Source organism: Moschus berezovskii, chromosome 13 (genome assembly GCF_049115385.1).
Source record: "Moschus berezovskii isolate FMDL1 chromosome 13, NW_MosBer_1.0, whole genome shotgun sequence".
Lineage (NCBI taxonomy): Eukaryota > Metazoa > Chordata > Mammalia > Artiodactyla > Moschidae > Moschus > Moschus berezovskii.
In genome coordinates this window covers 61,589,914-61,609,777 of record NC_142472.1, presented here as the reverse complement: position 1 = coordinate 61,609,777, position 19,864 = coordinate 61,589,914, and the positions used below count along the sequence as shown (strand labels likewise).

Sequence of the window (19,864 nt, the reverse complement as noted above, 5' to 3'; positions counted from 1 at the left end):
CATCAGCAACTCTGGATGCAAGAAGGCAATGACCCGGTATCTTCAGAATTCAGAGATAAAGAGATTCTAACTTATTGGAGTATTTTGATTAGAACACCAGCAATGAATTGTGAACTCTAATGCCACCAAAGAACATAAATGAGTTTTAACTCTTAAAACATTGTAGGAGCAACAGGAGGGAAAAGGAAAATTTGCTCAGCCTAATAGAAAACTTGGGAAAAGAGAAACAAAATTATAGTGAATGGAAAATCTGAGATAACAAATGAAAGGAATAAAACCATTTCATGTTAAGTTATAAATGTTTCACAATTAATGTTAATTAATTACATTATATTGAGTACCTTAATTACTTAATGTTCATTAACTAGTGCCATTAATGTAATTACTTATTAAAAACTTATTATATATACAAAGCTGAAATCTGATTGAAAAAAAAATTCAAATATATGTTACTTGCAAAATTCATACAAAATCAAAATGATAAGGAATGCCTCAAAATAAATGGGTGCAAAAAACGAACTGCTGAATATCAGAAAAAAATAAAATTTCAGATAAAAAGCATTAAAAAAACACAAAGAGATATATTTTCAGTTCAGTTCAGTTCAGTCGCTCAATCATGTCTGACTCTTTGAATCACAGCACGCCAGGCCTCCCTGTCTATAACCAAGTCCTGGAGTTCACTCAAACTCATGTCCATCGAGTCGGTGATGCCATCCAGCCATCTCATTCTCTTTCGTCCCCTTCTCCTCCTGCCCCCAATCCCTCCCAGCATCAGAATCTTTTCTAGTGAGTCAACTCTTTGCATGAGGTGGCCGAAGTATTGGAGTTTCAGCTTCAACATCAGTCCTTCCAATGAACACCCAGGACTGATCTCCTTTAGAATGAACTGGTTGGATCTCCTTGCAGTCCAAGGGACTCTCAAGAGTCTTCTCCAACACCACAGTTCAAAAGCATCAATTCTTGGGCGCTCAGCTTTCTTCACAGTCCAACTCTCACATCCATACATTACCACTGGAAAAACCATAGCCTTGACTAGACGGACCTTTGTTGGCAAAGTAGTGTCTCTGCTTTTTAATATGCTATCTAGGTTGGTCATAACTTTCCTTCCAAGGAGCAAGTGTCTTTTAATTTCATGGCTGCAGTCACCATCTGCAGTGATTTTAGAGCCCCCAAAAATGAAGTCTGACACTGTTTCCACTGTTTCCCCATCTATTTCCCATGAAGTGATGGGACCAGATGCCATGATCTTAGTTTTCTGAATGTTGAGGTTTAAGCCAACTTTTTCACTCTCCTCTTTCAGTTTCATCAAGAGGCTCTTTAGTTCCTCTTCACTTTCTGCCATAAGGGTGGTGTCATCTGCATATCTGAGGTTATTGATATTTCTCCCAGATCTTGATTCCAGCTTGTGCTTCTTCCAGCCCAGCATTCCTCATGATGTACTCTGCATGTAAATTAAATAAGCAAGGTGACAATATACAGCCTTGACGTACTCCTTTTCCTATTTGGAACCAGTCTGTTTTTCCATGTCCAGTTGTAACTGTTGCTTCCTGACCTGCATTTAGGTTTTTCAAGAGGCAGGTCAGGTGGTCTGGTATTCCCATTTCTTTCAGAATTTTCTATAGTTTATATATAGTTTATTCTCAATATAGTTAGCAATATATGATATTTATTTGTTAATCATACTGAATAAACATAGATCACTATATAGTATATATTAAGTATTACAGTTACATATTTTATGAATATGTGAAATTATTAGGAAACTTTATGTACCTAATCCATAGTTATACATGGAATCTATAGTTAGAGAAATCGATAAATTGACAAACCATATTTAGAGAGGGACAATTTATATATCTGCTTTATAAACTGAAAAATCAAGTAGACCTAATGTAAGTGAGACAGCAATGAACAAGTTTAATCTGAAAACTATGTAAAGACTATATGCCCAACGGAAAATATGCAGTTTTTTTCAAGTATCCATGTAACATTAAACATCATATATTAAGTCACAGAGAAAATACCAATCAGTTCTAAAAAGTGGAAGTCATGTTGGGTACATCCACTGATGACAATGCACTGAAACAAGAAATTAAGAAAAAATTAAGAAAAAACCACTAACTACTTGACAATAGCTTCATTATATAGGTGTTTAAAATAACACTTATTTTACTAGTAAGCATTAAGGAACAAAAAAGGCAGTCTAAAACTTAACTTTATAAAGTGACTTCAAGCCGAGATTTCACAGACAAGTTTTACCCAAATTTCAAGAAGCTGATAATTTATTCTTTTATAAAATATTCAAGACCATGGAATAATTTTGAAGCTTTCTATTTCTTCAAGGCTGGCATAACCTTGATACCCAAGCCAGATAAGTCAGTACCATAAAACAAAATTATATCCAGTTTTACTTATGAACATACAGGCAACAATCTAAAATAAAATAAAGGGATTGAATCTGATTGCATTAAGCGTAGGTTTATCCCAGTAATTCAGTGTGACTTGACATTAGGAAATCTATTAATGTAATTCACTAATGGATGACAGGAGAAAAAAATACAATCAGTTGATACTGAAAAAGCTGATGATAAATTTTAACACCCATTTCTGATTTAAAATTCTTAGCCTCCAAATAGAGAACTATTTAACTTGGTAAAGGGTATTGACCTTCAGTAGTGATAAAAACATTTGAAATATTCCTGTTATAGAAAGTCAGGAACAAGACAAGCATGCTCAATTCACTCCTGCTATTTACTGTTGTTTTGAATGTCCTGTGTGTGTGTTAAGTCGCTTCAGTTGTATCCAACTCTTTGCAGTCCTGTGGACTGTAGCCCTCTTGGCTCCTCTGTATATGGGATTCTGCAGGCAAGAATACTGGAGTGGGTTGCCGTGCCCTCCAGGGGATCTTCCCAACCCAGGGATCAAACCTGCATCTTTTATGTCTCCTGCATTGGCAGGCAGGTTCCTTACCACTAGTGCCACCTGGAAAGCCCTTTGAATGTCCTAGCCATGCTTTAAGATCAATAAGTAAAAGACATAAATTCTGGAGACAGGGATAAAGATGTTATTTTTAAAAACTATATGATAACCTATCAAGGAAATCGAAGAATCAGCTAAAAATTATTGGAACTAAATGGAGAGTACCTTAAAGTACTTGAAGCAAATTCCTTATACAGAAATAGATAGTGCTTCTCTCTGTCAGCTATAATCAATCAGGAAGTATAGTGAGAAAATAATATCTCTTTCACGTTGATTCTGAAATCTTGAAAAATCTAGGAATCAATGTGTGAAGACACTTGAAAAATCTCTGTGAAGGTAACTAGAAAACTGAAGCTCCAATATTTTGACCACCTGATGTGATGAGCCGACTCACTGGAAAAGACTGATGCTGGGAGAGACTGAATGCAGGAGAAGACTGTCCTAGAAGATGAGATGGTTAGATGGCGTCACCGACTCAACGAACATGAGTTTGAGCAAACTGAGAAATGATGAAGGACAGGAAATCTTGGCATGCTGCAGTCCGTGGGGTTGCAGAGTCAGACATGACTTAGCCACTGAGCAACAACAACAAGAAAAATGAACAACATAAGACCGATTTCTCTGAGTCATACTTCCTAAATAGGGAGATGTAATACCATAATGATAGTCCCTAATTAATCTTAAAAATAAATGCCAACCTTAATCAAAATTTTAACAGGACTCCTCATGGAACTTGACAAGCTGATGATAAAATTCTGTAGGAAGAGACATTGTGAGAAAATATCTAAGGACCAAATAGAAAAATAGTAAAGAGGGAACCATATGCTCTAGCAAATATAAAACATAAAGAGCTAGTAATTAGACAGTGTGCTGTTAACCAGGAATAGGCAAATAGATCAATGCGTCAGAATGAAGTCCCCCCAAATTTACATACATACATACTTATATAATACATACATATGGCATTTGAAACTACTAAGAGAAGTTTAGCTTATTCATTAATGCTGTTCTTTGACATTTTAACTGGGTTGTATTTAATGTCTGTGTAGAATAAAGTGCAGAAATTAAAAGTGAAGATGGAAATTCTAGTTTTTCTAAGTGTTCTTGAAAATATCCCCAAATGAAAATAAAGAACCTTTTTTGTTCCTAATCTTGGAATTTGAATAGCATGTATATTCCATTCAAAGAAAGGATTTGGTTTGAGTATTTCTTAGAATTGGGGGATTTAAATCTTTCTCTGTTCTTTGAAATGTGTGTTTCATCACAATCGATGATACAGTCCAATTAAAATGTTTTAAATGAAAAAAAATCATATTTTCTCAACAGCAAGACTGCAAAGGCTGTGCTATTTGCTAAACTATCTTTCTGGAGCCTTTGATGAAGTATTAATTTTCTATCTAAAAACATTTTGTCTTCTACTAATACCTTTTATTTAGATGTCCTCTAAATAGTAATCATTTAAAATAAGCATATAAACTTGTATAAACAAGCAGGAAAGTAGTATTGAGAGAGAAACTTTAAAATTGCTAAGCACCTAATAAATGCTTTCATCCAGGACATTCAACATCTTCAAGTAAAAGTTTTGTGGCGAGTTCTTTCTCAAATATGAAACTTGTACATTGTAATCACTCTGTTAAATAAAAGCACATTTTGTACATATATACATATGTATATATACATATATATATGCGTGCACGCACGCACACACACACATACACACATACATAAATCATGTGGGAGAGGCACCAGCTTGGTTCTCTCATTAAACAGGTTTTTCAGCAGTTGGAGAACTGGACCAAAAGAATCTTATCTGTTGTTAATAGGATGAGAAAGAGACTTGTAGGACAACCACAGTAGAATGGTATTTGCAAGCAAAACTTTTTAAAATAGCATGACTTTCAAATCTGTTCAATACCTAGGTTCTAAGGACATGAGCTGAATAGCTCCTGCCCTTGATGTATGCTTATAGTTGGCCCGTCAGTCCAGCTGAATAGTCAGTCATTGGCTGTTTGTAACATTTATTTATTTTCTCATAATGATGACTTGTTTGTTTGTAACCTTTATTTATTTTCTCATACATGATGACTTGTTCTCTGTGCCTCGACATTGTGTGTCTGCTTTTTTCCTTCTCTTTCAGGCAAATATAGACCTCTTATTAGTGGGCGATGTCACAGTTCAGTACCTGGCTGATACTGTACAGAAATTATTTTCAAATATAGCAAAAGTCACCATCATCATTAGTGATGTGAAGAAGGCAGCAGCACTTATGGATGACTGCACATTTGACATGGTTTTCTTGAAGCTGACTTCTCCACCAACTGCTGAGGAGCTGGAAGTGGTCAGATTAATTAGGTAAAATCTTGACTCTCTATCTTTAGAATAGTTTTTATTAAAACTTGCTTCTATAAAAATCCTTAGAAGATGATACTATTCTACTTTAATTTTTAAGATGAGAGATATTTTCAAGGGCAAAATATATATGTCTTTGTTTTTATGGCCAGTTTGGCATACTATTATAAGAATTGTCATTTTAACTTAAAAAGTAATAGATGAGGGTATAAGAATTAATTGGTCATAGAAACGTATTTGGTATATAATGCTTCCCTTAATTCGATAGGCACTCTTTTTTAATAATGATGTCATTAGCATGGCATATCTTTTCAGAGTTCATTAATTGTTACAGCAGATACTAAAGCAGGTGACCACTCTGGGTCATGATGGCTGTGGGCTGAAGGTGTCTCTTTCAAGAAATGTTCTGATGTGAAAGAGCCATGAGGCTCTCTGTATCCAGTGAGTCCAAGTCAATACCGATTCCATTACTCTTGTTTCATCCAGCAGGTCCATAGACATTCTGCTTCTGTTTGACCCATTTCACTCTGGAGATCTGGAGTCTAGAGGTGAAGAGTTAGGTTCTTCCTTGCCTGATTACATATAATTTTGAGTCATTTAGGATGTTTTTAAATAGGGCTAGGTGAGATTGAATGTGTTTCCCTTCTGTGAGAAGACTCGATGAAGTGTAATTGCAAATAATATTGATAAATGTTTAAGGACTTCTCATCATTATAGGAGCGGTCTTTCTAGACCAAAGAAGAAAGTTCAGAGCAATACTGTAATCCCAGAATAAAAAGGAGCAAGAATATTACATTAGGAGAAAAGAAAGATGGGACTGGGAAAAAGCCAGAGCCACTTGTTAAAGACAAGACAGAAGACAGACCCTGTTCCTGGGGTTTCTTGGAACTTTTGGTCTTATGAATTTTATTGGCTTTCTACTCAGAATATGAACTAAACAAACCAGGCAAATTACCTCAAAGAGGATTTCACTTCCAAAACATATTGTGTACAATCTTCTTTCTGAAGATATGCCTATTTTACTAATAACATCTTTTGAAAAAGTCTCCTAAACATAGAGTACCTCTCATTGAAGGTACATAGTAATATCTGACTTATATAGCATTTTAAAGAATTTACAACAGCTTTATGAGGGCAGGGCTTCGTAATTCCTACTTGACAGATTAGAAACCTGAGGCTGAAGTGACTTGCATGAGACCACATGGCTTGTGTTCACACAACTCAGACTAGAATTCTTTATTCTTCCCTTCACATTCTTTTTTCTAAAAGTCTGTAATGATCTGGCTGTTTACACCTCTGAGATCCCATAAATGCCAAACTTACTCTAAACTAAACATATCATTCTGGAAGAGCAGTGGACCAGCCGGGTGGCTGATCTTGCTTCATTCCCGGGGCCAGAGTCTAGCCATGCTTCTCCAAATGTGGTAAAGGCCTCATGTATGCACATGGTTGAGGCTACATTTTGAACAGGATAAGATTAAAGTTATGTTGAAGAACAGGCTTTACATCTAGTCACAGTTGTTAAAAGTTTCAGGGACAGAAGAGAGAGCCTCTGTGTGATCCTTCCCTCTGCTCTGAATAGCGTAGCTTAAAGATGTGTCAGCAGAGAGAAGAAGGCAGATAAAGGAACTAAGTATACAGACATGTATATGATAGTTTGGTTATTTTGCTGTAAAATCATTTTTTTGAAAAGGAAAAATAAAGTAGGTAATTTGTTGAGTACCCTTGAACTTGGTTTTCTCTCTCTTTTTTTGAGGGGGAGGGTCTCATTATGTTATTCTCAATATTCAGTTTAGGTATTGACTAATACTAGGTATTCCGTACTTTGCTCTAGGTATGGGTGATTGAGCATACCTCAGAAGGACCATGAGTCCTAACTTCTGTGTTCCTCTTTGAAAAAGGGACAAAGCTTTCTTTGTGGAAGCTCTGTGTTTCCTGATACTGACCTCAGCAGCTGGAAATGTCTCTGAAATTCCCTTTCGTGTCCTCAGAACTGTTATGACTTATTTATAATACCCTTATGGACCATGTTTATATTTTGAGGCTGTATATTTTCTTAGGATAATGAGTCTCATGACCATCTTGCCCCATTTATAAGGCATTAAATCTTTATCTTTCCTAGAACACTTTATCTCATGAGTTTTGGGCTAACATTAAATGACTAAGCCAAGATAAAGGGTTTCAGCTTAGCTTTTTTATGCTGTAGCTTGGATTTTTCCCCTTAGAGCTTTGTTGTTGTTCTGCTATATCTCAAAATCTGGATAGGTTCAGGAAAATATAGAAGTATTTACCTTACTCTTCTCTCTTTGGGCACTTACGTGCCCTGCCAGTAAGTAAAGAACTTCCTATAGAGTGAAACTGGTCCATGTTTATTTTCAGTGTCAGAGCACATGATCACAAATGTATGTATATCTCTAATACATCTATTTCTATTGAAAATAAGAATGAATGTACTCTGTTAACTATATAAACTTCTTTTAGGATAAAATACAAACCAGCTCATTAAAAAGATTTTAAAATTTATTCTTACAGAAGAACTGTGGTTTTGGCCCGGGACTAATCATGAAACAGTTGTAAATATTCATAAAAATAATAGTACTTTATACCCTGACATCCTCAAGAATGATGGCACGTCTCGATTATAGGTTGACATTCCTAGTTGAGTGCAGTTCCGTCAGTCCTGTCCGACTCTTTGCAACCCCATGGACTGCAGCACGCCAGTCTTCCCTGTCCATCACCAACTCCTGGAGCTTGCCCAAACTCATGTTCATTGAGTTGGTGATGCCATCCAATCATCTCATCCTCTGTCGTCCCCTTCTCCTTCTGCCTTCAATCTTTCCCAGCATCGGGGTCTTTTCCAATGAGTCGACTCTTCACATCAGGTGGCCAAATTATGAGAGATTCAGCTTTAGCATCAGTCCTTCCAGTTAATATTCAGGACTGATATCCTTTAGGATGGACTGGTTGGATCTCCTTGCAGTCCAAGGGACTCTCAAGAGTCTTCTCCAACGCCACAGTTCAAAAACATCAATTCTTCGGCACTCAGCTTTCTTTATAGTCTGTATGCGCGCATCCATACATGACTACTGGAAAAACCATAGCTTTGATTAGAAGGACCTTTGTTGGCAAAGTGATGTCTCTGCTTTTTAATATTCTGTCTAGGTTGGTCATAGCTTTTCTTCCAAGGAGCAAGCATCTTTTACTTTCATGGCTGCAGTCACCATCTGCAGTGATTTTGGAGCCCCCCAAAAATAATCTGTCACTGTTTCCATTGTTTCCCCCATCTATTTGCCATGAAGTGATGGGACTGGATGCCACAATCTTAGTTTTCTGAATGTTGAGTTTTAAGTCAACTTTTTCACTCTCCTCTTTCATCAAGAGGTTCTTTAGTTGATCTTTTTGATCTTGATGTCATTTCATGAATACATTCTTATTGAGGCAGATGAACTCAGATACCACCCAGTGGTAAAGTATTTTAAGATGATCTCAAGATTCATATTCTTGGTTCCAGAATTTCAGGAGTGTTTGACCCTTGGCGCAGGTCAGTTCTCAAAACTGAGCCAAATTCAAAAGGCAGACACTTGGTAATTCAGATACATCCAGACACTCTATCTTACAAAGGCCAGGACAGAACATCAGAGTATGTTGCAGACTCATACGGTGTGTTTGCATCCTGTTTGGCATTGTGATTTTCCAGTCCATGAACTTTCTCTGAGATCCTTCAAACTCTGTGATTCTCGTGAGCTCAGAGCACTACAGCGACAGCGAGGGAACACAAAGTGTGCTTCCATCTGCTCAGTCAGCAAATCAAGTTTGATTCTGATTTCATTTTTTCCCATATAGATCTGGTTGTCTGATCAGTTAACTTATTACTTCATTAAGGAAACCTAATCCCGTGAGCCACAGGGGCCTTACAGGTTATCCTGTTATGTTCCCAAATGCCAGGACATCCTTGACTTGACAGTGCTGCTCAGAAAATCTGATTAGCCAATCTGCATGACCTGAATTCTTGACATTAAACACTATAACAACAAAACATCTAAGTAGTTTTTCTGAAAGCATTATTCTATAAATAAGAACTGAGGAACATTCTCGATGTTTATTGTTTCTAGCATCACATCATCTAGTGAACCTGACAGGGTCGCAGCAGAAATTCTTCTGACAAAAAGCACACTGTGAGCAGGGCACACCAGCCTTCACTATTGACTGGAAGAAATCGTTGCATTTTATCGCAGGAGCCCTGTTAGTAGCAAGTAAACTCACAGTTTTCATATTTATAGAAAAACTCTTAATTTTCTCACTGAAAATGGTTGTTGTTTTAATTAATTAATAAAGAATATTACTTGTTACAAAGACCAAACTAGACCACGCCAGGTTAATTTGATTGCATTGGGCCCACAGGCAGCATAATGGAAACAGTACTCAGGGAGGCTGCTCCTCAAAAATCACACTGACTTTTGTCTTTTGAAATCCTTGTGCTATAAAGGAGGTGCATTTTAAAATGTCCCCTGGCTTCATATGGACTTATAAGAACCTTTTGGTTCTCCTGTTAGATGATAGATTTCAGAGGCCAACTGGGCTTTCCTGAGGTTCTTTGATCATCAAAGTGTACAACTCAGCTCAAAACACCTTTGTATGATTTTTTAATTTTTTTTGTTCCAGCTACCAGGGACTGGACTTGGGGATGGGGTCCAGGCTGGGGGTGGGCACTGCTTTAGTGAGCTTATAGCAGCCTTCAGTTCCAGAGGTTGCTGGAGATGGACGTGTAGGGGTGGACACTAGAACATCAATTCGCGGTCTCGTGTATGGAGGAACTGTCATGTCATTTAAGCAGTGTATATGGTGAAACATAAGGGGAAATAAATTATCCCCCAGCAAGCTGCAGATTTTTAAAATCTCAGGAGACGTCAACTGAGAAGGTGTTCATAAGGTCTCAGAACCTGCAGTTTGGCTTTGGTAAGTGAAAGAAGTGGTATCAGTTGGGGTGGAGGAAGGAGATTTTTGTTATATTTTGGTGTTGCTTAGTTTTGCTTTAAGGAACATTCATTTAGTGGAAAGAGGACCTTTTTTGGTGACCCTGGAAACTAGAAACTCTTTCAGCTCATTGATTTGTACAGAATGTGATTGAGAAGCTGATCTGTAGACTAGAGTGTTGGCTTCTGGGAACTCTATTGTTTGCTGGGGTTCCTGTACAATTAGGGCTTCACCAGCAGGGGAAGTGTTTGGGTTGGTAATTGATTCTGTTCTCTTGACAAAAATCCAGGAATTCCAACTCCCATCTGTAAAGCTTGAAATTCATCAGGGTATAAAAATCCATATATCCAAATCTGACCTATTTTCTGGTCAGTAAAATCAATTGAAAAGTAGAAACAGGATTATTTCTAAAAGGAGAGAATCTGTTTATTAAAACTTCTCTAATTCTAGAATATTTTAACTTACAATGCTGTATTTTTTCATGAATCTGGAAAGTATTTTTTACTTCAAAAGTTGGACTAAACTACCCACTCAGTTTCTATCTGTTCAGTGTGTTTGTGCCTCCCACCTCATCCTGTTATCCATACCCCTGTTATACTCTACACTTTTTCATCACTTACCAAATAGATATGAAAAACTTACATCATGGCAGGGGTTATTCTCTTCTCCTTACCCCGCCGTCCACACCACACCCCCACACCGTGTGCTAATGGGTCACTGTCATGTCAGTCTGTGGTCAAATTCTACCCTCCCTCCCACTCTTGCCTGTTTTGACAGTAGAACAACTTCCTGAGCTTTTCATTTCCTCATAGAAACCATATGAGGTTTCCTCTCTTCTTTCCTTTCTTTCCTCTCTTCTCTTTCAGCCCACATTCTCTTTCAGAATTCATAGCAAGGAATCAACCCTGAATAGATCTCAATTGAGTGATTGTCACATTTTAGCAATATCCTACTTGTTTGACATAATTGACTTAGTAAATATTCTGAATCATTTAAAGAAAGTTCTTAGTATGTCTCAATAATTTTTTCTCTATCACCTCTTGCCTGGATAGCTTTGTGGTCTCTCAAATGTATTCTGTGCCACCTTCTGTCAGTTCACCCCATTGTAGGCAGAGTGGTCTCCCAAAAATGCAAAGATAATCATGTTACTCCCAAGCTTAACAGTTTCCATTGTCCATCTTATTTTATTTATTTTTTGCTCATTTTAATGAAACACTGCATCTTTAACTTGGCCTAAAAGGCCTACTGTAATCAGACTCCAGCCCTGCCTCCCTGTCTAGTCTTAAGTGTTTGTCCTTCAGAAGCTCTGTACTAGAGCCATCCTGGACTTCTTTCTGGAATTCACCTGCTCGTTGCACTCCCAGGCCTGTACATCTCCTGTTCCCTTTCCAGAATGCACTTTGCAGCTTGTCTGCTTCCCACCCTCCTGCAGCCCCTGCCTTTCACGTGGTTCCTCCTAGCCAGCTGGGATACCTCTGCCTGAAGCTGCAGAGCAGGTTGGTGCCCAGGCCGTGCTCCCCTCAGACCCCACGGCTTTCCTTTGCAGCACTGGGCACAGAGTTGCCACTGAATTACTTAACTATAGGCATTTGCTCAGTGTCTGTCCTCCCCAAAAAAGTGTTGACTCCGTGAGACAAGGACTGGTCTTTCTGTCTGTTCATGGTATCCTCCAGAGCCAGCACAGAATCTGGCACACAGCAGATTCTCAGTATGTATGGCTCAGATATATATACTTTGTGTAATGTAATTTGGAATGTAGAATAGAGTATGTTTACTTTCAAGTGCAGATATAAGATAACCAAATATTATTCAGTGGGGGTTCTTCCAGGTCTTGTTTTAAGGAATAAATAATAACCATATATATGACCATATACTAATAAATGATGCTTTACATATTTAAGAATATTATTTCTTCAACAGTTTTAGCTGTTCTCTTTAATGTCAGGTTCACAGTATTATTCTCCGTGGAAAATCATTTTCTTTTAGCTAATGTCAATGCTCAGTATCCACCGAACTATCAGAATTCCACCTTACTGAATTCCTAAGTATAGTTAACAATAATACCATAATTTTTTAAAAAATCATGTTGGAAATCTTCAAGTGTGTTAGAGAGAATAGTACAATGAACTTCCAAGTGCCCATAATATTAATAGTTATCAATATATAGCCAATCTTGTTTCATACCTACCCTCTCCTACACCTCCTTCTCCAGCCTCCCATCCCTGCTCACTCACTGGTAGGTTAGTTTAAAGGCAAGGTGGATAATTTTAAAGCAAATCTAAGACATCATTTCCTTTTATCCATAAGAACTTGAATAAGTACCTGTCTAAGATAAGGGATCTTTAAAAAGCAATACCAATAATCATACCTAAAAAATTAATAGCAGTTCCTTAGTATTGTCAAAAATCCAGTTGGTATTCAAATTTCTCTTGTTTATCTTATGATCTCTTTTTTTAAACTGTGAGTTTTATACAGAGATTCAATTTTCCTTTCCTTTTGATTTTTTTTCTTTTTATCTTCTCTTTATGTGTTTTATAAAGGGACCATTTGTCTTATAAATTTCCCACTTTCCGATTTCATCCCCATAGCATCTTTAAAAATATTCCTCTTTTTTTTTAATGTCTTGTAAACTTGTAGTTAGATCAGGAATCTGGATAAGGTTTTGGCTTTTTTTTTTTTTTTAGGTGAGAATAAAAGTGATCCATCTTACATTCTACCTAATACGTGAGTGGTATTTTCAAGTACCTGAGCCATATTCTCAAAACTATCCAGATCATCAAAAACAAAAGTCAGCAAAAATGTCATAGTGTGGAGTAGCCTAAGAGAGCCTAATCACTAAATGTAGTGTATGATCCTGGATGGGATCCTGGCATAGGAAAAAAAGTACATTATGAAAAACTAAGGAAATTGGAATAAAGAATGAGCTTAAATTAATAATAATGTATTGATGTTGGCTCATTAATTGTAAGAAATTTGCTAAACTAATGTAAGGTGTTTGCAGTATGGGAAATTGGGTTTGGGGTATATGGAAAATCTACTGTTTTCATATTTTTTTCTGTAAATGTAAAATTATTCTAAAGTTAAAGGTTTATTTTTAAAAAGTCACCTCTCTCTCACTTACCCCTTGCCCAGTTTTAAACAGCCTGACATTAGTGGTTGCTATAGAAATGAACTGTAAAAAGACTATTCTTATTAACAGAGTGAACTCCTGCTCCGAGAAGCCAGGGTTTTGACTAATGACTCAGAATTTGGATTTTCTTGCCCATTAAAAGGAAACAGAGAAGCTAAAGCATCTGTTATATATAAAACTTTAAACAGAGCAGGCATGAGTTTCAGAGTATCCCCTTCTCTTGTATTTTTAAATAATCTGTAACTGTACTGTCCACCTCAGCTACACACTGCAGAACCCACTTTGTGCAATTGTGTGAAATCAAAATGCAATCTTCTCTTGTAAACTGAAAAAAAAAAAATCCTTCTTGTCCATAGGGCTTCCCTGGTGGCTGAGGGGTAAGAATCCACTTGCAGTACAGGAGATGCAGGAGACTCAGGTTTGATCCCTAGGTCAGAGAGATCCCCTGGAGAAGAAAATGGCAACCCACTCCAGTATTCTTGCCTGGAAGATCCCATGGACAGAGGAGCTTGGCGAGCTACAGCCCATGGTATAGCAAAGAGTCAGATATGGCTTTGCAACTGAACAACAGCAGTCTTTTCCCTCACTGATTTAAGATGCTGCTGTCAGTAAATTTCCATATTAACGTCACCATTTTAAATTCTAATGAAATAAAATCACCCTAGTATAGTTACTTCCTAATAAGCTAAATGTATGAATCACAAGTTTTTTAATGATGATTTTGCTTCATTTTAAACTTCTTTTTACCCTTTCAGATTTGGTAAGAAAAAAAATACACATTTGCTGTTTGTTTTTATAATCCCTGAAAATTTTAAAGGTATGTGCCTGTTGGGTATATTATTTGTTTTTTTCTCCAAGTAGAAATCATAAGGTCAGTATTTAATACAAAGATTCTCAGGTTGTGTTTCAGGGCACGGAGCTGATATTGCTTTAACCGAACCACTAACAACGGAAAAAATGAGTGTTGTGTTGAAATACTGGAAAACATATTTCCCACATACTGGTGAGTGGAAAACAAGTTTCCAAAGGTTTGAAAAATTCTAATTAAAATTCTATGAGAACTGTTTTTATACATTTGGTTTTCCACTGATGCCTTTTATATGTTGAGGATTAACTGCATTCTCTATACTCTAAGGACATACAATCCTTGTTTATCATAGTCTGAAGAAGACAACACAAAAGAGACAACACTACACATGGGCATCACAGATGGTCAATACCACAATCAGATTGATTATATCCTTTGCAGCTGAAGATGAAGAAGCTCTATACGGTCAGCAAAAATAAGACCAGGAGCTGACTGTGGCTCAGATCATGAACTCTTATTGCAAGGTTCAGACTTAAATTGAAGAAAGTAGGGAAAACTACTATACTATTTCAGGTCTGACCCAAATCAAATCCCTTACAATTATACTGTGGAAGTGACAAATAGATTCAAGAGATTAGATCTGATAAACAGAGTACTTGAAGAACTACGGATGGAGGTTGGTAACATTGTACAGGAGGCAGTGATCAAGATCATAAATGCAAAAAGGCAAAATGGTTGTCTGAGGAGGCCTTACAAATAGCTGAAGAAAGAAGAGAAGTAAAAGGCAAAGAAGAAAAGGAAAGATACACCCATCTGAATGCAGAGTTCCAAAGAATAGTAAGGAGAGATAAGAAAGCCTTCCTAAGTGATCAATGCAAAGAAATAGAGGAAAACAATAGAATGGGAAAGACTAGAGATCTCTTCAAGAAAATTAAAGATACCAAGGGAACGTTTCATGCAAAGATGAAATGTAAAGGACAGAAATGGTGTGAACTTAACAGAAGCAGAAGATATTAAGAAGAAATGGCAAGAATACACAGAAAACTGTACAAAAAAGACCTTCATGACCCAGATAACCACAGTGGTGTGATCGCTCACCTAGAGCCAGACATCCTGGAGTGCAGTCAAATGGGCCTTAGGAAGCATCACTAAGAAGAAAGCTAGTGGAGGTGATAGAATTCCAGCTGAGCTGTATCAAATCCTAAAAGATGATTCTGTGAAAGTGCTGCACTCAATATGACGGCAGATTTGGAAAACTCAACAGTGGCCACAGGATTGGAAAAGGTCAGTTTTCATTCCGGTCCCAAAGAAGGGCAATGCCAAAGAATATTCAAACTACCAAACAATTGCCCTCATCTCACACGCTGCAAAGTAATGCTTAAAATTCTCCAAGCGAGGCTTCAGTAGTATGTGAACCAAGAACTTCCAGATGTTCAAGCTGGATTTAGAAAAGGCAGAGGAACCAGAGATCAAATTGCCAGCATCTGTTAGGTCATAGAAAAAGCAAGACAATTCCAGAGAAACGTCTACTTCTGCTTCATTGACTACACCAAAACCTTTGACTGTGTAGATCACAAAAAACTGTGGAAAATTCTGAAAGAGCTGGGAATACCAGACCACCTTACCTGCCTCCTGAAAAACCTGTAAGCAGGTCAAGAAGCAACAGTTAGAACCGGACATGGAACAACAGACTGGTTCCAAATTGGGAAAGGAGTACATCAAGGCTGTATGTTATCACCCTGCTCATTTAAGTTCTATGCAGAGTACATCATGCAAGATGCCAGGCTGGATGAAACACAAGCTGGAATCAAGATTGCTGGGAGAAATATCAATAACCTCAGATATGCAGGTGACACCACCCTTATGGCAGAAAGCAAAGAAGAACTAAAGAGCCTCTTGATGAAAGTGAAAGAGGAGAGTGAAAAAGTTGACTTTAAAACTCAGCATTCAAAAAATGAAGACCATGGCATCCGGTCCCATCACTTTATGGCAGATAGATGGGGAAGCAGTGGAAACAGAGACTTTATTTTTTTTTTGGCTCCAAAATCACTGCAGATGGTGATTGCAGCCATGAAATTAAAAGACACTTGTTCCTTGAAAGAAAAGCTATGACTAACCCTAGATAGCATATTGAAAAACAGAGACATTACTTTGCCAACAAAGGTCCATCTGGTCAAAGCTATGGTTTTTCCAGTAGTCATATATGGATGTGAGAGTTGGACCATAAAAAAGACTCAGCACCAAAGAACTGATGCTTTTAAATGGTGGTATTGGAGAAGACTCTTGAGAGTCCCGTGGACTGCAAGGAGATTCAGCTAGTCAATCCTAAAAGGAATCAGTCCTGGGTGTTCATTGGAAGGACTGATGCTGAAGCTCCAGTACTTTGGCCACCTGATGTGAAAAACTGACTCACTAGAAAAGACCCTGATGGTGAGAAAGGTTGAAGGCAAGTGGAGAAGGGAACGACAGAGGATGAAATGGTTGGATGGCATCACTGACTCAATGGACATGAGTGGGAGTTTGTGATGGACAGGGAAGCCTGGCGTGCTGAAGTCCATGGGCTTACAAAGAGTCAGATACCACTGAACTAAACTGAACAGAACTGAAGAAAACAAGTGTGAATAAAATAAAGGGAAACATATATTCTCTACCTGTGGAGAGAGTTTGTCTTCAAAGGTTTAAAATGGGTTGCATACGGACAAATGCAACGTTGTAGTTAAGCAGAGGGTATTTTTTTGGTATCTGCTACCATCAAATGGCAACCCACTCCAGTGTTCTTGCCTGGAGAATCCCAGGGACAGGGGAGCCTGGTGGGCTTCTGTCTATGGGGTCACACAGAGTCGGACACGACTCAAGTGACTTAGCAGCTACCATCATTCCTTAGTCATTTAAATGGACTTATTCATGGTTTGTCATTGTATGATTATGTAAAAGCCAGCGCCATTAACCTTGAGTCTTGTGCTTTGGTAAACACTTGTATATAAATTAATTTACTTCTTTAAGTTAATAGAGTGGTTATCCTTTCTGTTTTAGATTTTTGTTGTGTGTTACTTTCTTTTTTTTTTTAGATTTATTTATATACAGATAATTGGTGTTAGTGCTTCAATGAGACCTTACATTTCTAAACTCTTCACCTAAACTGTATTATGTGTATTGCCAGCATCTAAACACTTATGATAATTAAATTAGTTTTAATGTGGCTTGTAAAAGGGCAGACTCCAATTTCTGAAATTAAATTCTACTGGAATCATTGTTGATCAGTGATTATAGTTTTTCAAAGCCTGGGTTACAAGCAGGAATCTATTTAAATTAAGGTACTTTTCTTCAAATGGACCTGGAAGACACATTTGGTATCGTGATGGATAAGCTCATACTCCAGATGACACAAGATTCAGTACACCTCTCATTTTTTTTAAATATTCTTCATTATGGAGGGAAGATGAGTGAGTCTGTTTTATAACATTCTAATGGCTCCCAGACACTGCAAGTGTAAGAGTTCTTCCTGGGAGAGAAATGGTAATCCTTCTGGACCAGGGTCCTTTCGTAATCTCTTCTCGTTTTGGTTCTTATTGGAAATAGAACAGCTGCTCATCTCCACTTGTCTAGCACATTCCTATTGGTCATAACCATATCTCATCAGTCATCTCATCTCTGCTCTGAAGATGAGCAGCTGCAAAACAGCAAAAAAAGAATAACCCCCAAACCAAAAACAACACAACCATCAGATGCTTTATTTTGACAATGCAGCTGCTTACTGAACACTCATATGCATTTTCTGCCTCTGACATTACCTGTAAATAATAAATAAGCTCAGTTGAATGCATTTTAAGCACAGTTCAGTTCAGTTCAGTCGCTCAGTCGTGTCCGACTCTCCGCGACCCCATGAATCACAGCATGCCAGGCCTCCCTGTCCATCACCAACTCCCGGAGTACACTCAAACTCATGTCCACAGAGTCGGTGATGCCATCCAGCCATCTCATTCTCCGTCGTCCCCTTCTCCTCCCGCCCCCAACCTTTCCCAGCATCAGAGTCTTTTCCAGTGAGTCAACTCGTCGCATGAGGTGGCCAAAGTATTACAGTTTCAGCTTTAGCATCAGTCCCTCCAATGAACATCCAGGATTGATCTCCTTTAGAATGGACTGTTGGATCTCCTTGCAGTATAAGGGACTCTCAAGAGTCTTCTCCAACACCACAGTTCAAAAGCATCGATTCTTCGGCGATCAGCTTTCTTCACAGTTCAACTTTCACATCCATACATGACCACGGGAAAAACCATTGACACCTATCACTCATTAGTAGAATCTGGTTAAAGGAGGCTGCTGTGGAGTAAATTGTATGTAGTGTTGTAATTTTGCTTTCTCACCTGAGTTGTTCCATGCTTCACAGGCTGAAAACTATAAATTACTTTTTATTTTAAAAGCACTACTTTGTAAAATCTATTGAGTGAAACACAACTGTTTTTGATTAGAGCTTGCATGTGTGATTAACATATCCCCAGCAGTGATTTTATAATTAAAATGGTTCCTTTTTTTAAACTTGCAGTTAAGAAAGAAATTTCTGTGAAACCTGAAGAACCTGAGTTGCCTCTGCAGAATTCCTTCAGTGAACACCTGGGATATTTTTCTACTGATATATTTGCTTGGTTAGTTTTTTTTTCCCTTCACTTTTTCCTAATAGCAATTTTTACTGGGTACGTTTCATTAAAAACCATTTCTGGAGGACTTATTGATTGTGGAACAGCAGCTCCAGTGCTGGGGTTGATGCAAAAGAAAGTATCTGTTTTGTGGAAGAAGGGTACAGCTTGTTCTGTATTTTAGAATCCTGAGCTGGCACTGAGGGTACATGTTAAAGAAGTATCCATCTCAGTATAAGGAAGCACTCCACAACCACAGGGGAGCAGGTTGAATTGTCAGGTACTAAGTTACCCATCGGGCTTCCGTGATAGCTCAGTTGGTAAAGAATCTGCCTGCAATTCAGGAGTTCCTGGGTTGGGAAGATCCACTGGAGAAGGGATAGACTACCCACTCCCATCACTGGATACGTTCAAGTAGAGACTGGGTTAAATAAAAGCAGTGATGTTCAGACTTTTAAAACAATGGAATCCTGAGCTGTTACCCATCTGCCGCTAAGCTTTTCCCCAATGTCTTTCCTGAACTATCCCCCTGTTTATTGAAAATGACCCTTTAAAGACAGTCTCTCTGTCTGTGTCCCTCTGGGATATTAGAACTAGCCTTCAAACCTGCAGAGGATAGGCCATTGCACTGAGGGCCATTTAAAACCCTTTCAGTTCTAACATTGAATGCTTGTAAAAATTCTATATTCGTGAATTTCTTTGTTTCGCTTGAAACTTATTTCCAAGGCAATTTTTAAATAGAGCATTTGACTATAAAGAATGGACAGAAGTTGTGAGGATTTGGGTGATGGCAGTAAGAATTTTGAGTCACTTCCAGAATTTTTAGAATGTGACCATCTACTATTTTGTATAAGGAGGAGACTTGGCAACCAGTAAGTGTGGTTAAACCAGGGATGCACTTACTTCAGTAGTGAAGAGTTAACAACAGCTTTATCTTACTTAAGATTTTAACCTCAAAGAAATTTTCTGTGTTAAACTTTTTTCTGGGAG

General features: G+C 37.8%; 1 protein-coding gene across 1 annotated transcript in view; it reads left to right on the top strand.

Moving 5' to 3' along the window:
- Positions 1-19,864, top strand: part of SOHLH2 (spermatogenesis and oogenesis specific basic helix-loop-helix 2) — a 49,126-nt gene that overhangs the window by 14,044 nt on the left and 15,218 nt on the right. The window contains exons 3-6 of the mRNA XM_088842827.1: positions 5,117-5,331; positions 14,188-14,249; positions 14,331-14,435; positions 18,784-18,883. Of these exons, the coding sequence (XP_088698953.1) occupies positions 5,117-5,331; positions 14,188-14,249; positions 14,331-14,435; positions 18,784-18,883 (482 nt within the window). The remainder of the gene's footprint in view (positions 1-5,116; positions 5,332-14,187; positions 14,250-14,330; positions 14,436-18,783; positions 18,884-19,864) is intronic.